The 26,723-nt window shown below is 37.3% G+C and overlaps 2 protein-coding genes across 3 annotated transcripts in view; both read right to left on the bottom strand.

The window, feature by feature from the left end:
- The window catches only part of gng12a (guanine nucleotide binding protein (G protein), gamma 12a), a 26,780-nt gene extending 12,093 nt beyond the window's left edge, over positions 1–14,687 (bottom strand). The window contains exons 1-2 of one of the 2 annotated variants that reach the window (XM_016523595.1): positions 14,469–14,687; positions 14,261–14,362 (exon numbers count right to left, since the gene is read on the bottom strand). The gene's annotated coding sequence lies outside the window, so the exon portion shown is untranslated. The remainder of the gene's footprint in view (positions 1–14,260; positions 14,363–14,468) is intronic. The other variant, XM_016523594.1, reaches the window with a different exon arrangement.
- Positions 14,688–16,762: 2,075 nt separating this feature from the next.
- LOC107716928 (protein wntless homolog) overlaps positions 16,763–26,723 on the bottom strand; it is an 18,607-nt gene continuing 8,646 nt past the window's right edge. The window contains exons 3-8 of the mRNA XM_016523551.1: positions 22,112–22,236; positions 21,736–21,897; positions 21,252–21,388; positions 17,868–18,036; positions 17,361–17,444; positions 16,763–16,801 (exon numbers count right to left, since the gene is read on the bottom strand). Of these exons, the coding sequence (XP_016379037.1) occupies positions 16,763–16,801; positions 17,361–17,444; positions 17,868–18,036; positions 21,252–21,388; positions 21,736–21,897; positions 22,112–22,236 (716 nt within the window). The remainder of the gene's footprint in view (positions 16,802–17,360; positions 17,445–17,867; positions 18,037–21,251; positions 21,389–21,735; positions 21,898–22,111; positions 22,237–26,723) is intronic.

Raw genomic sequence — 26,723 nt, 5'->3', positions numbered from 1 at the left:
TTCTCCAATAGTAAGTAATACAGACCCTCTCATCTCCCAATAGTAAGACAATCTCTGTTCTAACGGCAGCTGCAGTGACGCAATGACTTTACCGATCAGAGATTGGCTGTTTTATTCAGAAGGCGGGACTATTCCACCATATTAGTGATAGAAAATATTATATCACCATACAAGGGTATAAATCTACCACTGCTCCAGTTTCACAGGGTGTTCCTCAAGGTTCAGTTCTTGGTCCACTTCTGTTTATCATTTATATATATATCCACTTGTTGACATCATATGCATGCATGGACTTCAATTTCATTGCTATGCTGATGACATTCAAATTTACCTAACCACCAGCTCTGATAGGTCATCACTGCCTGACTCACTTACTGCATGCATCAGGGATATCAAGCATTGGATGTCCTTGAATTTCCTTAAACTAAATAATAACAAAACTGAAATATTGATGATTGGCTCTGCTACCTCAGTCAAAAGGATTGACCTGTCCTTTGAAATTGACGGGGTTCATGTTAAGCCTGCTTCATCTGTCCGTAATCTTGGTGTCTTATTTGACTCATCTCTATCTTTTGCCTCTCATATTTCTTCTGTTGTTAAAACCTCTTTTTTCCATCTTCGTAATATTGCACGTCTTCGATCTTCTCTAACTCTAGCTGATGCTGAAATCTTAATTCATGCATTAATCACATCACGTCTGGATTATTGCAATGCTCTATTTCTTGGTCTGCCTAAAAAACTTATTGCAAGGTTACAGTATGTTCAAAACTCAGCAGCAAGAGTTCTCACCTCCACCAGGCGTTCTGCTCACATTACTCCTCTACTGCATGATCTTCACTGGCTACCTGTGGCATCACGTATTCACTTTAAGATATTACTTCTAACGTTTAAGGCATTAAATGGTCTTGCGCCTCCATATCTGTCTGGCCTACTGTACTCCTATTCTCCTGCCCGGTCTCTCAGATCATCTGAGCTTGGTCTTTTGTCCATTCCTCGTTTTCGGCTGTCCACTGTAGGTGGTAGGCCGTTTAGTGTTAATGCTCCGAAATTATGGAATTCGCTACCCCTTACACTTCGTAATATACCATCTTTGTCTACATTCAAGACTCAGCTAAAAACTTATCTTTTTAATATGTATTTGGGATAATGTGGCTATACGTGGCCTTATGTGTTTGTATTGTGTATATGGGTGTGCAAATGTTTTGTTTAGCACTATGTAAAGTGACCTTGAGCTATGGAAGGGCACTATATAAATAAAACTTCTTCTTCTTCTTCTTCTTCTTCTTTAAAAAAAGAACATTTGAATTGAGTCTATCATTTTAAATGCTGCAAGTGAATTTTGACATCAAAACATCATAATGTATAGTCTGTAAAATGGATATTTATTATGAGACTGGCTAATGCTAAGTATTATATTTAAATATTATATTATATTTTTTAAATTAGCAATTAAATATCCCATATTGACAGAAACCAATAAATGAATAAATTAATATTGTGTATATGATACCAATGGATTGTGCTTTAGTTAAATAAAAGCCATCATATTAAATAAAGTATCTCTTCTTACTAGGAGTTTTATGAAACTCTTAAACCATTAAAAGCACTGTAGCACAATGTGGCCAGTTTGCTTTAGTATTTAACAACTGTAATCTGATTTGCAACCAACAGTGTGAAGTATAAAGGTGATATCATGCACTTGGCTAAGCATCATGCTGTATTAATGGCCAAGTCAAAAATAGCCACTGTGCAGTGACTCCCAGCAGATGGGAATATGTGAACAAGTCCACAAAAACGAGCCAATCCACACTGAACAACACAGGGCCAGGGCTACAATAATGGGCCATTATCAGTCAACGCCTGGGGCCTAAACAAACACCAGTTCTCAGAGATAATGTCTCATGTACGTCAGCATGCGTGCGGCCTGATAACCAAGAGCTGTGTGTCGAGGTTTCACCCCCTGGAAAATAAATAACTTTGTCGTGAGGGGATGAACCAGCGCAAAGTTAGTTCTCAAAGTCAGGCAACCCTGGAAAAATTCTAGGGCTGGGAACAGTCTAAAGCGAAAGAATTGTATTTTTGTTCTTTGTTGTAGTTTAAAATGGAATTACAGATAAAAAAAGAGAGTGAGAGAGAGGATGCAGCTGTGAACGGGAGGTTGTGCGTATATCTATGGGCAAGATGCCAGATATGCTGGTGCAACAGAGGTGCAATAAAACTCCCATCTATTGTGTTCTCTGCCTGCCACCCTCCTCTTAATGCCCCCATTCATCTCAGCAGCTGAGAAATGCACAACTATTCAACTTCGAACAACAAACTCACCCCAGCAGAGCTCTGCGTTTAGGCTACAACTCTAAAACAAAGCAGTCTTTATGAAGCCCCAGTCACTAGCAGCTCCACTGTGTATGAGTACATCAGATTATATATCGCTATCCCAGGCCAAAGGTCTGCACTTGGCTCCTCCTAGTTAATATGCTGGATGGCTCAATAACAGTGACAACACAGTAATGTCACACAGCAGTGACTGGGTTTGGGCTTTTACAGGGAGGGTCTTTGTGTCGAGGGGCTCGACTATGGGAAAAGCGAGACAAGAAAACAAGCAAATGTAGAATGAGAGAAAGATAACTTGCTGTGAGTTTATGGAAAACAAATTATCCTTAAAAAGATCGCCCCAAAAACAGTTCACGTACACACCTTCATGTCTTTCCAAACCTGCATGACTTTCTGTTTTCTGTTGAACACAAAAGAAGATATTTTGAATGATGTGTGAGGTTTTCTTTTCAGTTTTGTTGGGTTTCACAGGAGAAATAAAGTCATACCGATTTGGAACAACATGAAGGTGAGTAAATAATGCATGAAATTGTCATTTTTGGATGAACTATCCCTATAATGAAAATAACTAAATGACAGTTTAAGAGATGGTTAAAATAACGAGAGGGCATAAATTCATTCATTGATACAATATGCAAATAGATGCTTACATTTTTGGACCACCATGTTGGGCAGGCCCTTGTAATTAGTTGCCAGGGTGTTGCTTTGCAGTTACTAAGTTATTTTGTAGCGAGTTGCTACTGTATGCAGTTGCAAGGGTTTTCTGGGTGGTTGCCAGAGTATTGTGGGTGGTAGCAAAGTAGTTGTTTGCCCCTCCCAAGTTATGATATTCTGGTCATTATATACAGTTGTGCTCATAAATTTACATGCCCCTTGCAGAAAATGCAAAATGTAAATAATTTTAACAAAATAAGGATCATGAAAATTGCATGTTATTGTTTATTTAATACTGTCCTGAATAAGCTATTTCGCATAACAGATGTTTATATATTCTCCACAAGACAAAATAATAACTGAATTTATAAAAAATGACCCCGTTCAAAAGTTTACATACCCTTGAATCTTAATACTGTTTGTCATTTCCTGGATGATCCACAACTGTTTTTATGTTTTGTGATAATTGTTCATGAGTCCTGCGTTGGTCCTGAGCAGTTCAACTGCCTGCTGTTCTTCAGAAAAATTCTCCAGCTCCTGCACATTCTTTGGTTTTCAACATTTTCTGCATATTTGAACCCTTTCCAACAGTGACTGTATGATTTTGAGATCCATCTTTTCACATGAAGGACAATTGGGGGACTCATACATAACTATTATATAAGGTGAAAACATTTACTGATGCTGAAGAATCAAGAAGGCAACACAATGCATTAAGAGCTGGGGGGTGTAAACTTTTTGAATTAGATGATCAGGGTAAATTGTACTTGTAAATTGTCTTCTGGGAAACATTTAAGTATTTATGTAGCTTCTTAAGTGCTGTACCAATAAAAAAAGTATGCATTTCAAAAAGGCGGTGCATAGAGGAGAAACAATAATGTACAGTATGTGGAAAATAATGTTTTTTTAACTTTAACAAACACATTTCATTACACCAAATACACAAAATAATGTTCTTTTTAGCAGCATCATATGACCCCTTTAAACAAAATAAGAAAAATTTACACATCATCCTGTTGCCACCCTCTGGCTCTTAATGAATTGTGTTGCCTTCTTGAGCATCAGTAAATGTTTCCACCTTTTGTAATAGCTGTGTATGAGTCCCTCAATTGCCCTCAGCGTGAAAAGATGGATCTCAAAATCATACAGTCACTGGAAAGGGCTCAAATATGCAGAAGATGCTGGAAAACCAAAGAATGTGCAGGAGCTGGAGGATTTTTCTGAAGAACAGCAGGCAGTTGAATTCCTCAGGACCAACGCAGGACTCATGAACAACTATCACAAAACAGAAAGACAGTCGTGGATCATCCAGGAAACTACACAGATTATTAAGATTCAAGGGTGCGTAAACTTTTGAATGGGGTAATTTATTATGAATTCAGTTATTTTGTCTTGTGGAGTATATATAAGCATCTGTTATGTGAAATAGCTTATTTGGGAGAGTACTAATAAAAATAACATGCAATTTTCATGATCTCTCTTATTTAGTTAAGATTATTAACATATTTGCATATTCTGCAAGGGGTATGTAATCTTATGAGCACAACTGTATTACTCTATTCCAGGATCCTATTCTAACAAAAATTACTAGACAGTCAATGTCTCCTACAATTTAACATTTAGGTAGCCAAATGACTACATTTGAATGGAAACATTTATTACAACAAATCTCTGAGATGAATGTGCATCTTTAATTACAAACAAGAGTTCCCAGTTCATTTAAATTCAGAAATAACTGGAAAAAAATATATGGTTCAGTTAAGAATCCACTGTGAACTCAGTAACAGCTTTGAACAATTTGTTGACCGTGACCATGATTCAAACTGGCTTGTGAATCATTTTGACAGACTTATTAAAAGGAACTGGTTCATAAGTGTAATTCATTCACAAATTTATTGGACATTAAGGCTTGAGCAGTTTTCAATGAAGCATGCAGAAAAAATAGAGCACACTCTAAAGACATAATTAACGTTACCTCACAAGATGATATCTGACTAAACTACATGTGAATGCACACACATTTTTCTTTTTGAGAATTTAAACAGGATTGGTTTAAATTTCTGTTGCATTGGAGTTCATTTTAATTTCAGTCTGGAGTCCTTCTCTGGTCTCTCCTTCAGTGTATGCATATGGGATTTTCTGCGCATCCGAAGCATTATTATCATCTGAAGCATTATTGTGCTGGATGAGTTACAAACCAAAGTTTAATATTTTGGGTTGTGGTATATTCCAATCCCATCAAGCACATTAATGAGTAACGCTCCAGTCACAACAGTGTTCTCGTGACTCTGCAGATGGCTGAGCGGTGTAGTTTACAGGACAGGGTTGTGTATGAAATGTCACATATTTTCATGAAGAACGAGAAAAAGAGAACACATGGGAATGAAGAGGAACATCAATGTACTACGCAAGATAAAGCAGCTTAGGAACAAACGAAACAAGCTAAGACTTGAAACGAGAAACAAACTGAAACCAAAAGAGTCTGACGTGCAAGATATGATTTGCAAGTATTTGCATACACCATTCATATTCACTAAAGTATACATGAACCTATAGCAATGAGTACACTAACATTCAACTTTGTACAGCAATCTGATGATAATATATTAGAAATAAAAAATCTGTATGTCTCAAATGCCTCTTATACAACAAACAATGCATGCTTTTAAAAGAAACCCTGTCAATCCAGCCTCCCTTCACAAACTGGAAAGAATTCCACACATGAACGCCTCCAGAGTTTCTGCATGTCACATGAACCGATGTGTCATCATGGGATCAAAGATCCTTTCCATGAACTCATCAGCACATGATAACACCCATATGATATATTGGTCAACCGGCTCCACAGCATCAAGGGTTTTCATAATGGAATAAATCCTACAGGAGATTGTGTCAGGTTTGGGCATACAGCCACTCATAATATGGGGAAAAACCACTGCGTGACAGGATCTCATAAACACTATTGTTCAACAAAAGAAAAACACATTGATCGCAAAGTACACATATTACAAACTCCACCCCCAGAAATACTATAGACTAAAACTAGATGTTTACATTTTATGGAAATTTGAGTGGTGTTTGTATATGCAAAACTTGCAATTCTAAAGTGTTGCTATGCAGTTTCTAAGGCGTTCTAGGTGCTTTTTAGCATGCTGCTATGTGGTTTAAAGGGTGTTCTGAGTGGTTGTTCAGGGACCCCAGCGAGGTATTAAGTTGCAATTTGGAGATATAAATTTGCAATTACTTGAAATAAAGCTGCAATCGCAAAACAAAGTTTTTTTGTTTTTTTTACAGGGAGGTGGAAAAACACTTTCAGAGTTTGTTTAATACATTCCCACTAAGTGTGCCACCACATCAGTGAAATTACTGTGAAACTTTGTGGGCAAAAATTTACAGGACCCACTAAACCTGATGTGAAATCTACGGGGGGACATATTTTGCCCTCATGCAAAATTCCAGATCTTATGGAATTGTAAATGACATTTGCCTGTGAAAATAAAAAGTATAAGTAATACTAATAGTGATGCTTGCCTCATTAACCACAAGCTTAGCACTAGTAAAGCAGTGATCTTGCAGAAAGAATACACTGGCTAATGCAAATGCATTTTCAAAACTGCACATTTTTCATTATTTCTAAACATATATAACCACATAACACATAACCAAGATCTGTGTATGATATTTGTGCACTGACTGGCTGAAGAGGAGACACAGCAGGCACATAACACCTTAAGACAGTGGCTCATAGTCACAAAATCATAAGCATTTCCTGGAAGGTATTTTGAACCAGAACTGTTCCAGATGCACACTGTTTAGTCCACAATGAACTTGACCTGACCGGCAAAACAGAGTACTTGGAAAAGGTAATGTCAGGTATCTGTGCTTTGTTTCTTAAGAATTTATTTTAAAAATAATAATAATAAATTGCTGTAAATTAATAAATGGCTGTGAATAAATAAATAGTTGTAAATAAAAAAATAAAATAAAAAATTTGCTGTGAATAAATAAATAAATACATACATACATACATGCATTTGACCATGACGTGATTTGAACGTGAAGCATTCTGATCTGATGTCAGATATGCTACTGTTGCATCACAAGGTTACTACAATTTTGTGCCCGATAGAGGGAGAAAGTAAGTGACCCAAAACACACTTTGGTTACAGGTGAGTAGAGTAAGTCAAGGACAAATGCACATATAGCATGTGACTGGGGGAGGAGAAAAACACAAAGAAAGAGACTTCAGAGAAAGCACCTAGTGAAGGGAAAAAGAAAGCACAGACAAAAATAACAACCATGACAAGAAAACAACCAATGGCACATAATAGGCTTTACTTGGGAAAGCCCATAGAGAAAATTTGTTTATATTTGTTACATTCAATTACCTAAAAAGCTCTCTTGCAATTTTGCTAGAGGGATAAAGGGCAAAAAAGCCCCACACCGTCTTTTAACTACTGAATTAAAGGAGTTCCCCTAAACACTTACAAAACTATATGTTTTTACTGTCAACGTCTTCATCAAAATAAAAGTCTTTCAGATTGTGTGCAAGTCAGATGTTGATTCAGTAACTGCTCTTTTCTGGAATCAGTCCAGAAGGATTCAGACTGACTCAGAAGAGTCATTTGTTCAGGAATCAGACTACACTGTTTGTGTCCAATTCACTAAAAAGCACCAAATCATGAGAGTCACACATTCATGAATTGGAAACTTGTTCACATTGTATGTTTGTTTTTGCATACAGCCTGTGAGTACAATTCAAAATAAAGATTTTTCTTGCCATTGTACAAAACATGACACACTTGGTGAAACAGGTCATATTTGATGTTTAATATGCCGCTCTGTGGAGGAGTATTGTGCACCAATGAGATCATCAGAGAGGACAGGGCTACCAAATATGGGGGAACATTGTTTTTGAGACCTTTAGATGCGATAATCTTCTTCAGATGTAGTGTTTGTCCAACATTTTTTTTAAAAATGGCACTCCCAGGGGAAAAAATGCTATTCTTGTGAATAACAGGCTATCTTTTCATCCTTGTTCCTGGTTGATCATTTCTAACATTAAGTCCAGTTGGGGCTATTGGGCTCAAAAAGCTAGAAGAGAACGTGAGTTGGTTGTCTGAATATAGAGAGCACTTGTATAGCCTCATGCCACCTGCACACTTCATTCTCCTTAAACAAGAACAGTGGACAAAACACTTTGGGGCCCTACGGCCACCCTGAGAATGAGCTTCTCCCACACAGAACCTCTCTCACAAAACTCCCTTCACAAGTCCCCCAAAAGCCAACCTCAGGTCTTTGAGGAAGCTTCCCAAACTTCTCATAATCCCTGCTCTGTTCCCCTGACAGTGAACTTCCCCTTGGACTCTCACAGAGCTTTGTTTCCTCATCACACAGTGTCTCAACCACCTGAGGCTGCTCACTGCAATGAACACTGTCTCAGTTTACAGCATGAGACACCTTGCTGGATCAATGACTTCCATTCATTCAGTTGCCTTATGGGAGCCATTTCCTTGAATCTTGCCCATCTTTACTCTCAGGGAGAACCCATGCTCTTGCTGCCTTCCCAACAGGAAGGTAATTTTGGCATACCCCTATGCTGAAGCGGAAGTTATGTCCAAATTAGGTAGCTGTGTGTTTGATTCCCCGAGGAAACACATACTGGCAAAATATTAACTTTGTATGTTAACATTGTATGTTGTTTTAGAAATAATAGCATCTGGCAAATGCATACATTTAAATACTGAAAGGCCATGGCAAAAACTGCGTTGATGACCTAAAAACATTTTTTTAAACAGTTATCTTATCTCTCTTGACTCTTTGAGCCCCTTGTTTTCAGTGAATCAAAAACCTACAGCACAACCAGTGCAGTTTGATTCCCAATCCCTTTGGTGAATCAAAACATACCATGCATTGGGTTCAACATTGCCTGATTAGCAAACAAATGACTGTTATGAGTTGGTCATTGTACCTAACTGGTTGTTCATATAATATAGTTAATATTTGTAAGATACAGGTTACACTTGTAAGAAAGATGGTATAAATATAAAAGTAAATCTAAATAGTTATATTTTCCATGAATATAGTTGTTCAATGTTGAATTAAGCACAATTTGGTCACACTTTATTTTAAGGTCCAATTCTCACTATAAACCAACTATTAACTTTTGCGTCAGAAAAAAACTCCTAATTTGCTGCTTATTAATAAGGTAAGTTAGCCGATAAGTATAGGTATGAGTAGGATTAAGGGATCTAAAATATGGTCATGCAGAATGAGCATTGATATATGCTTTATAGGTGTGTGTGTGTATGCATATACATTTATAAGAAAAGTTATTTTAAAAACGCCCTTTCACATTGTTTTAAATTGGAATTGCATTTCTTGCAAAAAGTACTAATTAATGGAACCATTATGGAACCAGAATCATAAAGAGGAATCGGAACCGGAATCATTATGTTCTTTATCCCTAGAAAGGAAAGACACGTCTCAACGTCAGCACCTTCTTAGAACTCCCACAAACAATTGGGAAATATACAACTGTTGTAATCTGCTGTTAAATTCTTTAAATGTAATAAATGCAGTGACAGCATTTTTATGCTATTATATAAAGATAAATGATGTTACTACCAAATAAAGCAAAAAGGATACGACCAGGTTATAAAGTAACAAAACCATAATTTTGTGTTGATATCTCCGACACATCTGTTTCAAGGTCTCCATTTATGGTAATGTCATGCCCTATTGATTCGTGAAAAAAAAGTCTTCTAAGGTGAATTTGGACAAGATTCTAACAGCTGTAGTTAACGAACAGATAGGATACCTCAGAGTTGCTCAGCATTAATCACTCTTAATGTTGGTGTCAGACAGCAACGAAATGTAAACTTTGTCCAACTGGTCTTGGTCAAGCTAAAAAGGGGACGTATCATTCTGACCATCTGTCAGTGTTAATGGATGTTTATGATGTGTCTCGCCATGGGTCTGACCCCTACCAAACATTACAATGGAAAATTGACACAAAAGGCAGCATTTTTTTTTTTTCAACTATGGCCTCATTGGATTTCATCCACAAAATTATAAGTGCTGAATCAAGTGTGAGTCACGTACACCACCTTTTGGAGATAAATGGTAGTGCAGGGATTTAGCAGCCAAAACAACATCTTTGTGGCCACAGGCCAGCAGCATTACAACATAAAAAAATCACTACCAGATACATATTACCAATAGATGGCATCCTAGCATGTTGTGTTTGAGCCTAGCTATAACTGACACATAATCTAAAGCTTTCAGTGTTAACAGTACACATATTCCAATATTCTACATAGAAAAAACACTGTTAGTAATTACTAATAATTACTGTTAAAAATAATTACTTAATCAATAATAATAATTATTATTATTATTAGGTAACACTTTATTTTACGGTGACCTTGTTACACGTTACATGTACTTACTATTGTAATAACAATAAATTATGCATAATTACATGCAACTAACTCTAAACCAAACCCTCATCCTAACCCTAACCATATAGTAAGTACATGTAGTTAATTAACATAAAAAAATCACTACCAGATACATATTACCAATAGATGGCATCCTAGCATGTTGTGTTTGAGCCTAGCTATAACTGACACATAATCTAAAGCTTTCAGTGTTAACAGTACACATATTCCAATATTCTACATAGAAAAAACACTGTTAGTAATTACTAATAATTACTGTTAAAAATAATTACTTAATCAATAATAATAATTCTTATTATTATTAGGTAACACTTTATTTTACGGTGACCTTGTTACACATGTTACATGTACTTACTATTGTAATAACAATAAATTATGCATAATTACATGCAACTAACTCTAAACCAAACCCTCATCCTAACCCTAACCATATAGTAAGTACATGTAGTTAATTAATATTACTCAGTACTCAAATGTATAATTACAATGTAACAATGACACCTTAAAATAAAGTGTAACCTATTATTATTGTTACTTAAAATTATATACCATTACATAAAATATATAAAAACAATTATACAAAATTATACTAATATAATAGAGAATAAATTATTACTACTACTACTACTTAATAATAATAATATAACAATACCATAATACTAATAAAACAACTTACAAAATAACAATAAATAAAATAGTTTTAGATGAAGTACAGCACGTCACGCTACAGGTCACAGTTGTCATTAATGAGGCATGGAATAAGCCTTGCTCAACATTTGTGACAAAAGTACAACTGAAAAAACTACTACGACTTTAAACTAAACAGATCTTTCATGCACATACTACAGATTTAATTATCAGCTCCTTACTCACTGACTGATTTGAACTGTTATGGAAGGTATTTGGGGCTGACACAAACATGCCTAACAGTGGAAGCACATGATGATTTTGACAAGGGTGATACAATAAATCCATTCAACAGATTGGGATGGAGATGAATGACTGGCAGACATAAGGTAGAGTCCACAAATTCTCAAAAACCTCATGGCCATCATTTCACCCATCATATGCACTGTATATCATATTTACTCTAGTAACTCTTTACCAAAATGTTTAACTGAGCAGGTCAGGGAAAAACCAAAGAGAAACATGAAGAAATAATTTTAGATGCTTGGATAACAGTTTTCACATTTGATATGAGAACTAGGAAACCACTGACTAAAATCACACATGATCTTGTAATTCTATTATCTATTATTGCATAACTTTTTTAAGTCTTTTGAATTAGTGCAGTTCTGAAGTCATGCGGCAGCTCTTTAAAACTGTTTCTAATATTTCAGAGGATAAAAGTGACTGCATGAGACTGATCTTGGCGAATACATTTTTTCTGTGAAATCACAGGAGTGAGATGGTGGACAAAAGGTAAAGTCAAACCCACATTGCCTGTGGATGGGCCAGAGTGTTTGCGCTAACTACTAGGTCATGGCTCAAACCTTTTTAAATGCGCCAAATGAAAAAAAAAGTCTGATCATTGCATTACAGCCAGTATGCAGAGACCATTGAGACCAGAGACCAGTGCCAGTGTTAGTATTATTTATATATAATTAATCAATATTTTCAAATATTGATAATTTTTGATAAAAAATAATTATACACTTTTTGAAATAAAATAATTGTATATTTATACATATTATATGTATATATATTTATAGCTTTAAGGTAAGAGTGGTGATGACATATATTGTGGAGCCTGCTGCGATATAACAAATCGTAATGTGGCTTCTAAGGAAACCAAAATGGTGCAACACTTAGTTTCACAATCAAATCGAGAAAGGGTATGAAGTATTGCATCAATGAATCCCTTGTGAGGACAGCCATCTTATTTTATTAAAGTCTTATAGTCTAATACAGTAGTAAGAGTGAATACACTGTGCGTCATAACCAAAAATAAACAGAAGAAAAAGAAACTAAGCTGAAACTGCACATAGTTTTCAGAGTAAGCAGTACATTTAAATTTCCTTGAGTAACAGGAAAACACAGGTGTTTGCAAGTTTTAAATTCTACAAAGTTATATTGCAGCCAAACGTTTGAGAGCTGGTGGGTTTAAGGGGAACAGTAAACTTTTGTTTTTGTAATTTTGGATGTCTAAAAGAAAAAAAAAACTTTCATTAGTTGGGTCATGTACAGTATATGGTGTAATGCAATTGTATTGCTGGAATCCGACCCAATGTTGATGATTCATGTACAATGATACAAAAGGTCTACTGTATAACATGTCGCACAAACAGCTGGCATTATTCAAATATTAGATATTTCTTAAGTTGAAGCAGCACTATGGCGAGTAGAGGTTTGAACAGTTCTGTGGTTAATCACTGCAACACTACAAGCCACCACTATCTCAAAAGAGAGCAGCAGATTTATGTGTCTGTATTTTTTTATTATTATTTTTCTTAAGAATTCACCCAAAATTTTAAATTCTTTCATTATTTACTCATGTTGCTCTATTATTAAAGTTGACTTGAAATGACGACTTCACTCTTTTCTATACAATAATCATTCATGGCGACCAAGTCTATCAAGTTTAAATCAAATAGAAATGTTTAATCTAATCATGATGTGAATTTGCCGACCAATTCAGAAGGCTGATTGCCCACAGATTCTTTTAGGAATTTCCAATAGATTTGAACAATAGTGGTTTTTGCTTTCAGGTCTGTGCAATTACGAAAGAGAAATCCTGAGAGAATCCATGACGAGAATGCTATTTATGATCTAGGATATTTTTACGTACATAAGATTTGACATCAATAATGTTTGGTCACCAGAAACATAAGAACCAAAGACATGTGCTACTTTCAAGTTGGATGTCAATGGCACATTGCATCAGAAGGAGCTATTTTTGACTGGAAAACTACAGTGAAAAATGTATTAAACTTTGGTCTGTTCATCACAAACCCATTCTATAGCTCCAAAAGAATTGGAATATAGCACTTGAGTCGTGTGGTCTGTATTTATGGTGTTTTCCCTCTTTTGTCCATTTTGAAGCTTGATAGACACAGACAACATGGCAGGAAGTAAAAAATTAATCTGCTTTTGGTAAAATATTCATTTAAACAGATGATTGAATATGATTTAAACTTTGTTATTTGTATGTATGGGAGTTCAGGGACATTCTCAAGGCCATGTGTCAGCTTTCCAAGGAAATCAAGACTACATTCAAGACACTCTCCTACCCATGAAGACAACATGGATGTGGCTACCAAGCCGGTAACATCAGATTGTTTTGTTGCCCATAAAATACTTGGGAGGATGGTCCTTGAACAGAGTTTGATGAAAGAGAAATGAAGGGCTCCTCAATGGGCTCACATGCAAACTAATGAGTGTGGATCATTAACAGTGTAGTCATGCATGCAAACCCCTTCAGAGGGGCAAAACTAGGGGTTTAAAACTTTATGTACAAGTCTGGACTCTACGTTTCACAGCCAGTATTTAATGTGCAGTACATCCCCTATAGTATCACTGACTACAGAAGGAAATTCAATCGTCTTGTCTCTACTTGTAGTTTGATCTGAGGCAGTCTCACAGAAACTGAGAAAGACTTAAAATGATTTCTGGTATATGTTAGTGTATTTTGATCTTAAACAACCCAACCAGAGTCATTTTGGCCTACTAATAACAATGATTTAAATACAGGAATTTCCCTCGCAATCCAAAGGGTGAATAATAGGCAGTCATTTTAACTTTAATTTTGTAGTTCATGAGTTAGATTTATAGCCACCTACTGATGTACAGTTTAATATTTCACACTGACTAACCTGTTGAATCGTGAAAGTTTGTTATCCGCTTCACAACTTGATAGCCTATAAACTTAAAGGATTACAAGGCGACAACTTTCTCTTTTCGGCATACAAATGTACCTAGGCCACAAAAAGAAGCAGTAGAGTTTCTACATCTTGTGTTATTTGTTAAATACAAATAAATTAAAACCGTAAAACTCATTCGCCGTCGACAGAATAGTCTTACCTTTAAATCAATCTCTCAAGTGTGATCTGCTGATAAATCAGTGAAGAAACGGAAAATACGCCCCAAAACTGGTTTTACGTGAACTTCAAAAGGTCCGCGTGTAAAATTGCCTGGAAAATGATCTAAATACTATTTTAAAGTTAATTGCATTCTTTATCACTATTGTAATGTATTCTTGTTACTTTGTGAATGACACCGTTTGTAACACTTCCACCTACACTGGCCAATCACGGTCGGCGCACGACATGACGTCACCGTCGACCTTTCGAAGCCTTCGAACTGCGGAGGGAGACGGCTCTTTTCCTTTGCATATGTTCTGTCACACTTGTATTTCTGAACGAATGTTTAATTAATAATAAATAAATAAAAACTGCGGAGAGAGACGCCGCTGATTGTTCTCCTCCCGAATTCTCCTCAATTCGCGCGCCCTCTTTCTGTGATTCTGGGAACAATCAATCCCTCGCCTTGACAAAAGAGCAAGGAATGTTGGTTTATCGACCATGTTATTTTAGTACTGTCAGGAATTTGTCGTTGTGATGATTATTGTCTCTTTACATTACGACAGTGACACAGTCAAAAGTATTAGATTTGGGTTACATTGATTCTGCCAATATTACATTGCTATTTTGAAAATAATTTAAAGTCAGTCTTTTTCCCAATGGTCCTCGTTCCATTTTTAACCATTTAATATTATTATATTTTCTGTTTCAACCATGATGTTAACTTAGTAACACACACACAAAGGCCGTAAAGAAAGTGTCTGGGATTTTAAATTAAGTACCCTCATTTTTAAGTAGGCCTAAATCGGATTAGGTTTAATATAAAAATAAACATTTTTCAGTTTTGTATTAATGAACTCCTGGTAACCATGATATTTCCCTGCAGAATTCATAAGTCATGGCCACTTCCGAAGCAGAAAAAAAATCACCTCTTTCCTTAGTGTACAATCTTGAATAGCTGACCCAATGGTACCCAACAAATAGCCATTACCGTATGGTAGATGTGTATATGTTTGCATGTCTCTGTTATTACATCAGTGGAGCACTAGTCTGCACCTGGCCGAAGAATACAGCAGGAGATTGTTGAGGCTGAGATAAACTGAAAGGCTGCTGTGTTGCAGAGATGGGCAGCAGGAAGATGATGGCAGCATACTAAGCAATGAAGTGGTGCATTTTATGTGTGTGTGTGTGTATATATATATATATATAGGCTATTTGTTGGGTACCATTGGGTCAGCTATTCAAGATTGTACACTAGGGCAAGAGGTGATTTTTTTCTGCTTCATATTACTTATATAAAAGCTTTAAGTATACATATCAAATGTAGTTCTGAGACTTATTTCTATACTGCAGCACATCTTTCTGTTCACCAGTGTTTCATTAAGCAAAGTCCCTTAAACCAAACAAATCTAAAATGTTTTTATTATTTAAATTAGCATAAAAAGCATGAAAAAACAAAACCCCAAATTTCCATGTGATACAATCGAAAATCTCAAAAAGATACTTTTTAACAACACGATACAGTTCAGCCACTGATGCTTTCAAACAGATGAAAATAAGCACTTTATAAAAAATACATCTCTACACTGTAACATAATGAACATAGTGTTTGCCATTCAGAACACAAGGACATGAATCTATCTGTATGTCACTTTACATCCACATCTTGTTCTGGGAGACGTTGGTTTGAACTCGGTCATTCACGTTATGGGTTCGATGGGTGTGTTTACTTTTGGTAGGGAGTGTTTAAGGAAGTCATATGAGGAAGGATCAACTGGGAAAAAAGCATTCGTAACTACAGTATGCTGACAGATTTTCTTCCTTGTTTTGTAATTACGAAATCAAAGGGGAAAACAATGATCTCAGCTACAGAATACATTAAACAACAAACAATTGCTGCATAATTAAAAGAAATTACCTTGTTTCCCTCCCCCCCCCAATGTATTGGTCCTTGCAATCACCAGTGCCTTTGCCTATCCACAGTACGAGATACACTTCATAATTTCTCCCAGCACCCACAAGATGGAGTGCAACTCCATTTTTCTACAGCTCGGCATAAGCAGATGTTTTAGACTGAACCTCAGCGGAATGGAAAGCCAATAAGTGAAAAAGGGGATTAATATTTGTGAGGCTGTGTTTGAAATGACAGGGACCACACAGGACACGCAAAAGCGCATTGTTTGAACTTTTGAGACTCTTGTTGGACCCTGAATACAGGTGATGGTTACTCTTGAGCTTCTTTGCCGGTCATTTTGTAGATCTCTGTAGGTCCGTCCACATGTGTGATGGTGGTGGTCAACTGTATGTCTTCACCACTATTTCCAGCTTGATCCGCTATATGGAAAAAGAGAACAGAGGAATATGTATCAGTGACTGATCAATACTTACACTAACATCATGACAGGGTAGCAACAACAGGAAACATAAGTTTCAAGGTGATAACGTCTTCATAAAGAATTCAGCATAAACAAAAAAATACCCCAAAATTTGTTGCAGCACAAGCCTGAACAAACATGGAAAACCATGTGTGATGCACTATAATTTTTCAATACTAAATTAAGATCCACTAAGTTTGCGATCAGGTCAAGAAAAAATAACCATAATGTATATATGCAATAACAACAAACACCATTTGGGAACAGGAAACCATACAGAAAGTTTTAAGCATGACATCAATATACTGATGGTTTTCATTAGGCCAGCCCAAGTAGGAAGCCTGGCCAAGATTAGAGACACCCACTGCTGCCTGTAGGGCCCATTTCACCACAGGAGAGAAGGGGGGGAAAAGAACAAAGTAGGAAAGCACCTTGTCACAACCATTTCTAACCTATTCCATTATCACTGGCTATTAAAAATCATGTAGAAACTGATTTAGCTGACAACTAATCTATACCTGGCTAATGATGAAGAAGATGACAGTCATTGCAGCACATGCTAGTGTGACCAACATCAGGAACTTGAAGCGGAAGATGAGGCCCTACATGAGAAAAAAAAATATTCAAGAAACAAGTGTTTCATGGTTTCCACAAAAATATTATGCAGCACAACCGTTTTCAACACTGATAATACCAAATGTTTCTTGAGCACTGTAAGGCTGTAAGAATCTCAGGTACTTTGATCTCCTGAGATACAGACAATTCAAACACAATTTGAATGAGTCAAATATAAAAGTAAACTGTTAAATAGAAGAAAAAAAAAAAAAAAAAACACACACACACAACAAAAATGCATTATAGTAATAAACTATATTAAATTTTGAGTATGGCAATCAATTCAGTAGCTCTTTTTACTATAAGTTAGTTTAGTCTAACATAAAACTGCAAAGTAGTTCTGCACCAAATAGTTTCCAAACACTCCCTTAGTATTACATTGTTTGGAAAAACAGGAAAGTGGCTCTTACCATGAGATGTTCTCCACAGAAGATGATCCAGAAAGAAAGCAGCATTGCGTAGAAGATGCCCTGGCGGATGTCACCAAACAGCAGCATCCAGGTCCAGTTGAAACCCACTGAGAACCATTCAACTGGGATATTGATGAATGTCATGGAGATTCCCAGAGCAAAGATAATCCTAAAAGAACACAAAGCGCACGAGATATGATCATTATTAATATACCAGTAAAGATCACTTTTTTTAACAAACGTATGATAGAACCAAGACAAAGTCAAACAAATTTGGCTCCATGTTGGCTTTAATTTTTTTCTAGTGTTCAAAAGCAAGCATGCTGGGACAAGCTAATTTGGTGAGACTGAGAAGGGGTGTAGAATGTGACTTCAAACACATGAATCACATTCCAGCCTGCCCAATCAGGGCAGAAAGAGACCATATTGTGTTGGAATGCCGGGAATGTTCCATGAGTTCAACTCTGCTGAGGGTACGAAGGTGCATTTGCTTACTGGCAAAGTGAACAAAGCAGCTTTTCAGCTACCAAAAAGTAAAATTGCAATATGAAATGACAAGACAGTCCAACAAGAAAGAAAAGAAAAAAATATTTTAAAACATTAGTTTAGAACAGAAGTTCTTAGAAATGTACTCATTGTATTCATATTGGCTTCATGTGGTTTTATAGCATTTTCAAGAAAAGGTTGAAGTAATAGATTTTACCATTTTTAAGTTTTTAGATGCATTTTTCAGGTACGTTTTAATGTTTGGGGTCAATGAGATTTTTTTGTTTTTGAAAGAAAGAAATTGATACTCCTTTCAGCAAGGATACATTAAATTGAACTTGTTATTTAAAGAATCCTGAAACAAAGTACCAAGGTTTTCACAAAAATATTAAGCAGCACATAAGAAATATTGAAGACTGGAGTAATGGCTGCTAAAATAAAATTCAGCTTCGTCTGATATTTCACCATTATAATTTTAATTAATACATGCAATGTATTTAAGTCATTCATTGTATGTATGAAGTGCATTTATGTATTTTTGAAAGAGCTCTTAAACACACAAGGGCACAAAAAGTTAGCTGTGAATAGCAAAAATGCAAGCTAACGCACATCCATGACGTCAACTAAAATAAGCTGCACCCTGGAGACATGTGTAACTCACACACTCACAGCGTCTCTGGCAGTTCCACTGGCATGAAGCAGCATTCTGGCATCATTCCAATAAGAAAGCCGGTTGGAGCCCATGTCACACATTTCTTAGCTCCCTCAGAAATGTAAAAAAGGATTCCAGTTCCCATCTTGACACTCTATTAAAAAAGCATGCTATGGAAAAGCTTTTACAACATGAAAAAATAATTATCCTTCCTGCAAGATGCGCAAAGTACAACTGCTTGAGAGCTTCCTGTCTGCTGGGACCTCTAGTGCACAGGTAGTGTGTGTGAGAGATGGATGGTTGGTGCAAGCGCTTAGTTTGCAAGGAAGAAACTAAATGAAACTAAATGAAATTATTAAAAAGATTTCTTCAGGAAATATTAACAGAAAGAAATCCTTTTCATCAGGAAATATAAATTATATTTATTCATTAATATCAGATCTTAGCCATCTGACTGAAATAGTGTCATATCAAACACTGTTCATTTAGTGTGGTATTTTTTGACAATATTCACTCCTCATGACAGTAAAATAGGGCATTCTAAGTCCATATACTGCAGTATTTCCTCTCTCAATCAGTAGAAAATATGGTTAACACCCGGCATGCATGAAAAAAAAAATACCGTCATGTACCGTGAAACCGGTATAATTTTGAAAAATACCGTGATATAAATTTTTGGTCATACCCGCCCAGCACTAGTTCACAATGCAATATATTTTGTATAGAGAAACTGATTGTTAGATACATTCCTGTAGCTCAAACCGTTGAGCATGGCGCTAGCAGAAACAAGATCATGGGTTTGCTTCTTAGGGAATGCATGAACAAATGAACTGATAAAATGCATATCTTAAATGCAATTAAGGTTGCTTTGCATACAAGAGTCTATGATATGCTTGAATGTAAAAAAATAAGATAATAAAAACGTTTCACCATTTTAATTCCTTCATTCAATTTTAAGTGTTTTCAAAGTCGATTTCAGTGTTTTTCTAAGGCAAGCATCACCATTACAGTTACTAATTTATCAGAATTTAACTTTTCTAAGTCATTTTTTTCTGCATGCTGAAGACATAATTGATATCTAAAATGGTTCAGACATGCACTGTCCCATAAACTATCCCATAGATATAAACTGAAGGAGGGTCCAGCAATATTTCTAGACCAGAATATTGCAGAGACTTGGGGAGGAGGACATATTTGACTTGGACCAGTAAGCAAGCACCTAGCACCTAGCTATCAACCCAGAACACCCAAGCAACCACACAGTAGTACTGTAAAAACAACTCATAACCCGGCATGTCAACATAATCTGTTACACCAAATACACAAAATAATGATCTTTAAAAAAGCATCATATGACCCCTTTAAGCTTTTTCTTTCAACCAATTAGCAACACCCTGGCAACCCCCTTGGCCTTACAAAAAAAAAGTAATTAAAATAATGTTTCCTATGGTCAAAAAAACCATATGGTAAAAGGATTTAAATTATCCTGCCTTTCTTCATTCTATTGACCAGTAAACCAATAAAACAAAAACAAAAAACTGTTACCTTTTGGGCTACATTCACACTGTCAGTTGGAATGACAACGGCATTTACATTGTGATTCTCAAAATGTCCTATTCACACAACATCTTACGATAGAGGCTCATATACTCCCTGTGTATAAACATGCAATTGAAGTCAAGTCCGTATTATATTTGCGCCCACTATCTGTAATCATAGCAACAGCGAATAAAGTAAATGTCAAATATGGCGACGTCCAAAACTGCAACAAAAGTTCAATTGAGGCTAAATTTATTCTGGAAAATCTTAAGATTTTAGTGAGAATCTTAAGGCAGATTTATACCTCAGTAAAGAGTGGAGCATTTGCGATGCATGCATACCACAAAACTGATAGGACAGGATCTAAAATTTCAGATGACACACTGCTCATATCTGCTTTTCTGTAAGTTACAGAAACCATAAACCGAAAAATTAAAACCCATGCTAGAAGTGACAAGTAGTTGTCCAGTATGGTTCCGTTCACACAGCAGGGCTTTGCTTAAAATACAGATCTGAGTCCTGAAAGTTCACTGATGTGAGTTCAGTTATAGAATAGGGTTGTCAATCCCATAAGTAACCAAACAGTCTGAACGTAACCCTATTAAGGACTCAAATACAGTAATGACAATCGTATTCTGCTGTTGTGTGACTGTGGCCTTGATCTAGCAGACCAGTTTAAAGAAGTGACAGAAACATAAGAATCTTACTTTTCCAGGAGAACAGGTGGCCTGGTCATCTGGGTGATTCTCCTCCAGTACCAGATCATGATAATGAGGACGCTGGGAGTGAGGAACGTCTTCATGGCAAACCAAACCTTGGTGAAGCCACCATTTTGATGAATGCTCTGGAAAGTTACATTGAGAGGGACATTACAGTGACATCACAAGAAACACATTAAGAGCACTTAATTAATGGGTATGGTTGTTTGCTGAGAGCCAAATAAGAGTAAGCCAAACAGAAGGGAAGATTAAGAAGTGATGCAATCCAGATATTTTCAGTCCACTGACATTTGTATAACCATTGCCCTGTCCAGAAGTGTGTGCCGATTATAACAAGCCGAGACTGGGCCAAAATCCTCCCATGCAAACAAAGCTCAAACAAAACTGCTTGCATAACTCTGAGTAAACATGCATCCTATGACTGTATTTAATCAAAGTCACAGCACACATTCTATATTGTCTGAAGACTCACCACTAGACGAATGTCTTTGATTTCTCCAATCCCCATGTTGACTTTTTTGCGTTCATTAACAGGAAGTCGGATGTTGAGAAGATAGTACTTATGGGCCACACTGCCAACCTCCATAAAGGGCAACAGGTCACAATCATAGTAGCGCCCCTCGTTCTCATAAGTCTGACAAAAAAAAAAAAGAGATTCTGGTGAGGTTTTGAACATTTTAAAAGAAAACTAAGATGAATACTGAGCTTTTCAAGGTACAACACACTTGTTCCCTATATAGCATTTACAGAGATTGAAGTCTCTGCCCTACCTTGAAAAATGGCCTTAACACTATCAGTAAGGGGTGTTTTTGGATTTGTTACGATTCAGAAATAACTTGCGAGCTTACCTTTGTGGCAGTGAAATTGCAGCTCAATTTGCGATGCTCTATTGAATGGGCCATCTCAGTCCACTCACTCAGAGTGCTGTCTCTGTAGGCCAGACCAACATCCATGGTGACCAAAGATCCATCTTCTACACGCCAACAAAGAACACACATAATTCAGTCTGATATATCAGAAAGATAATGCACTATAACCAGTAACAGTTGCTTTATTTTAATAACTGCTATTTTCTTCTTAACTGCTTAACTTCTTTAAAACCTTTGTAAATAACCTTATTTGCCAACTGACTAGCGATTCTGATCTCCAGTCTTTTTTTTTTAAACAAGCAATTGGGTCGATTCCGATTGCCTTTTTTTTCTTTCTTTAAGCTTGAGACAAGAATGAATTAAAAAGTACATAAAATGTTTTTGCTCTATTACAGGCTGAACTTGCCTTAAAAAAAATAGCTGTAGCCATTTGGCACTGATCACGATCCAAACAAAGATGCCAGCTACATGAGAACCATGAAAAGCTATTTTTTATAGAGCTCACAAGTTCATTGCAAGTTCATTCCTGTTTACAAACTTTGTTATATTTCTACACAAATGACATTTTGGGAAATTACTGCAATGCATTTTGTTTGTGAATGTAAAAAGTTGGGAAGAAACTGCGTGTGTATCAGTATATTAGATCTGTGAAACAGCACATCTTGTAAATGACGTTATCATAAGACTACAGAAGTCTTAGAATACAATGCACGAGTCCTACTGACCACTTTTTACGGTTTTACTTTTTAACCACCATTACTTTTTTTCTGGCATTTGGATTTTGACAACACTCAAATTCACCTTTTGTGTTTCACAGGGAAAATAAAGACGCATAAGCATGCAAAACAACATGAGGGTGAGTAAATGATCATTGCAGGTCATTTTTGAGTGAATTCTTATCTCTTCAAAACCTTGACATCTGGAAAAATGAATGAGCACCTGCTGACTGAAGAACAATATTGGACTTATGGACAAGGCCAAATGCAGACATGTGAAATGACAGATTTATGACATGCCTTAGCATTCTCATGAATAACTTGTCATCACAGTGTGGCTAAAAGTAGCTCAAGGTAACCTGGGAGTCATTTTATAAATGGACACCCTATTTGAGTCAATCATAACCTCTCACACACCAATACATTCACAAAAAAAAAAAAACAGGTTCAACTTTGCATGAGGGATTGTCAAAGTATTACAGAGTCATGTGGTGTGAAACTCCTGAGCTTTGGGAAAGCAGGAGGTATCTGGGAAAGGGGCTGGTGGTTTAGATCGCTTTGCACAGCCTTGTGAGTTCCACTTCACTTCTCTAAAGAGATCCTTGTTGTGTTATGAAACAAGCTGGAGAGCACTAAAAAGAATTCCTGCACAAGGAAGGCTGAGCTTTATGGGGGGAGGGGCAGGAGGAACAGAGAGGGAGAGAGCGGCAGACATTATTAGCCCAATCCTCTCTCCTCCAGTGTGTCTGCAGTGGCCCCCACCTACGAGCGGCTGTGCCAAAGAGCTTTGAATGTCAGCTTAGCACACACAAACATTCCGCCCGGGCGCAGCGCGCATCACCCCGGCAACTAAGCCATTTCAACAGCTGTGTTATTGCTGGAGACCGGCCAAACTGTGCTGCTTGGGTCAGAGAGACGAGAAAGAGAGAACCAACGGCACTCCACTGAATATGAGGCAGAGGGGCTGGTGATCCTGGTGATGGTCATGTGATTAGAATAGCCTGAACTTTCGAGAAGCTGCGTTCACGCCATATCGTAATTACCGTAATTTCGAGATGACAGCACGTGACGTTCTACGGACTCGGAATTATGCTTTTCTATGGCAACACTATCAATGCCTAAACAGAGCCTGCGGTGGTCAGGTGGTACAGCAGTCACATTTTACAAGTCGTAGCTCTCAGAAAACTCCCCGTTCACAAATTGTAATTACGAGCTCTACGAGGATGTGAACACTTTTTATTGGAAATTGGAATCTCGTAATTATGGGAATTCCGATATGGTGTGAACGCACCTTAACTGCAGCCTGGAGATCCAAATGGGGGAGGGAACTCCAAAACGGGGTGGGAGCTCCAAAATAGGGCGTGGCATCCTCCCATTGACAGACAGGCACGTCGCATCACATGCGCAATTTTTTCTCCCAATCCAGTTCAGTGGAAACTCCGCCCCACAGCTGATTCTAAAGATTTTATTGGTTGTCAATCACAGTGTTGATTTCCTACACTATGCTACAATAAATGCTAACCCCTAAGCCTACCCACCACCTGACCCTAACCTTAGCCAGTGAAATTGACTGCACGGTGGGATTGGAGCTGAATAGCGTGGTAAAGAAAGTTCAGGAGATAAGCAGTTAATAAGATTATGCGATATGAGATCCCACAAAGCGGGCCATTCCGTAACTCCCCAACTGGTCCTCACCTTTTCCTTTCTCTTTGGAGTGTTACAAGCTGTTTGTGAATACATAAGATCCCTTAAGTTGCAAAGACTAAAGTCTCAACCCAAAGAGATATTCCATTTAAAAGTTAAGACTCGTCCACGCCCCCACACATCTATGTCACTGTGTGGGAAGATTTGCATAACACCACACGAATGTTCACACAAAGAAAGAAGGCATAACTTTGATTCTCGCTATAGTATTTTTGCCGCTGCCGCCATGTCGTGGAGACGCTGTGTGTTTCGTTGTGAAAGCGAAACTTTGTTTGGTCTTCCAAAAGAGGACACAACTAGAAATCAGTGGTTAAGTTGTATTTACAACACTGTTCAGAACAGTTCAAACCAAATATTTGTGTGTGTGCAGCGCATTTTACGGAGGACTGTTTCCTGAACCTGGGAGAGTAGCCTACAATGCCGGTTGTTCTGACTGCACTCATGACTGGCCATTGCGTTCCAGAAATCAATATTGCTCAACGCAGCAAACACATGTTATAGCCTAAATAGTTAGGCAAATAGCTAGATGTTAATCGTTTTGGTCCCACTTTATATTAGGTGGCCTTAAAGGTGCAGTAGGAGATCTTGGAAAATGCTAACTTTAGCCCGATAGCACTGAAAGCGAACGTCCCACCCTAACGAGCTGGTTATCTGAATCGGGTGTGTTAACTAAGCGAGACATGCAAAATATGCAGAGCAGGGGGGGGGGCGCGAGGACTGGAATTGGGAACCGCTGGGCTACATCAAACGACTCGTGCGAAGCAGTTCAAAGAATCAGTCTCTCTAAACCCCTCCTTTCCGTGAGCCCTCACTGCTGTGATTGGTCAGATGGCGCAGTCCTTTGTGATTGGTCCAGAGCCGTAGAGAGGTTGGCTCTGGATTGGTCTATCGCGTACAGTGCGTGTCAGAAACAAAACGCCCATTGCCATGACGGAATGACAGCCCTGGAGACTTGTCAATACATAGAAAAGATGGTATCAATTGTACCTTACCAATTCAAGCCGGAGTCTGATGATGAAACGGTTGAACTGGCTGATTGACAAGAGACTGATTCGCAAGCACGATCATGGTCCTACGCCTGCCACAGAATATATAAATACAGATAAATACATTTAGACCACGTAACTTAATGATTGCTATCGGCATGTGAAGAGACTTTCAACCAGCATAACAAAAAATGTTTCTGAAGACAATCACCTATTGCACCTTTAACGACTATGTACTTACATTTAAATTAATCATTTAATACATTGCACTTATTGCGTACATACATGTTTTTACATTGTACTTATATTTTTTTAAATACCTGCATGTAAATACATCTGTAACTAATTTCTGCAATTACATTTATAATTACACTGTTGAACCATCCCTTACACCTAAACGTAATTTCTAAATGATTCGTAAACGACTCGTGTGAAGCAGTTCAAAGAATCAGTCTCTCTAAACCCCTCCTTTCCGTGAGCCCTCACTGCTGTGATTGGTCAGATGGCGCAGTCCTTTGTGATTGGTCCAGAGCCGTAGAGAGGTTGGCTCTGGATTGGTCTATCGCGTACAGTGCGTGTCAGAAACAAAACGCCCATTGCCATGACGGAATGACAGCCCTGGAGACTTGTCAATACATAGAAAAGATGGTATCAATTGTACCTTACCAATTCAAGCCGGAGTCTGATGATGAAACGGTTGAACTGGCTGATTGACAAGAGACTGATTCGCAAGCACGACTGGAGCAGGACGTTTCTCAGTGGTAAGTGTCAAGTGTTAAAAAGTTTGTGGTAATTATAAAATGTGGTAACATAAATTTACTCTCACAGCGTAGGATACAGCGTCTTCTCGACATGATGTTAACCACACTGAAATTTTACTGTTTGTGGGCAAGGTGGCGATGTAGGACATGGGCGTACATTATGCAAATGTGTTACTTCGTGACGTAGAGCCGTAACAGAATAAGATTCGAATTCCTGACGACTCGTTTAGGCGATTGCGAGCCGACTCTTTTTTTTGATAGACAATAACTTTATTTATCGTGCACTGTCGGCTTCACAACTTTGCAGATAGTTTATGTTCACATACAGCTACATGACACACTGCATGAAAGGTAATATTCGAAAAGGCATAATAGGGGCACTTTAAAGGGGTCATATGATGCTATTTTAAAGATCATTATTTTG

Source organism: Sinocyclocheilus rhinocerous, unplaced genomic scaffold (genome assembly GCF_001515625.1).
Source record: "Sinocyclocheilus rhinocerous isolate Xijiao unplaced genomic scaffold, SAMN03320098_v1.1 scaffold930, whole genome shotgun sequence".
NCBI lineage: Eukaryota > Metazoa > Chordata > Actinopteri > Cypriniformes > Cyprinidae > Sinocyclocheilus > Sinocyclocheilus rhinocerous.
Note: the sequence above shows the minus strand (reverse complement) of the source record. Positions and strands in the feature narration are given on the sequence as shown.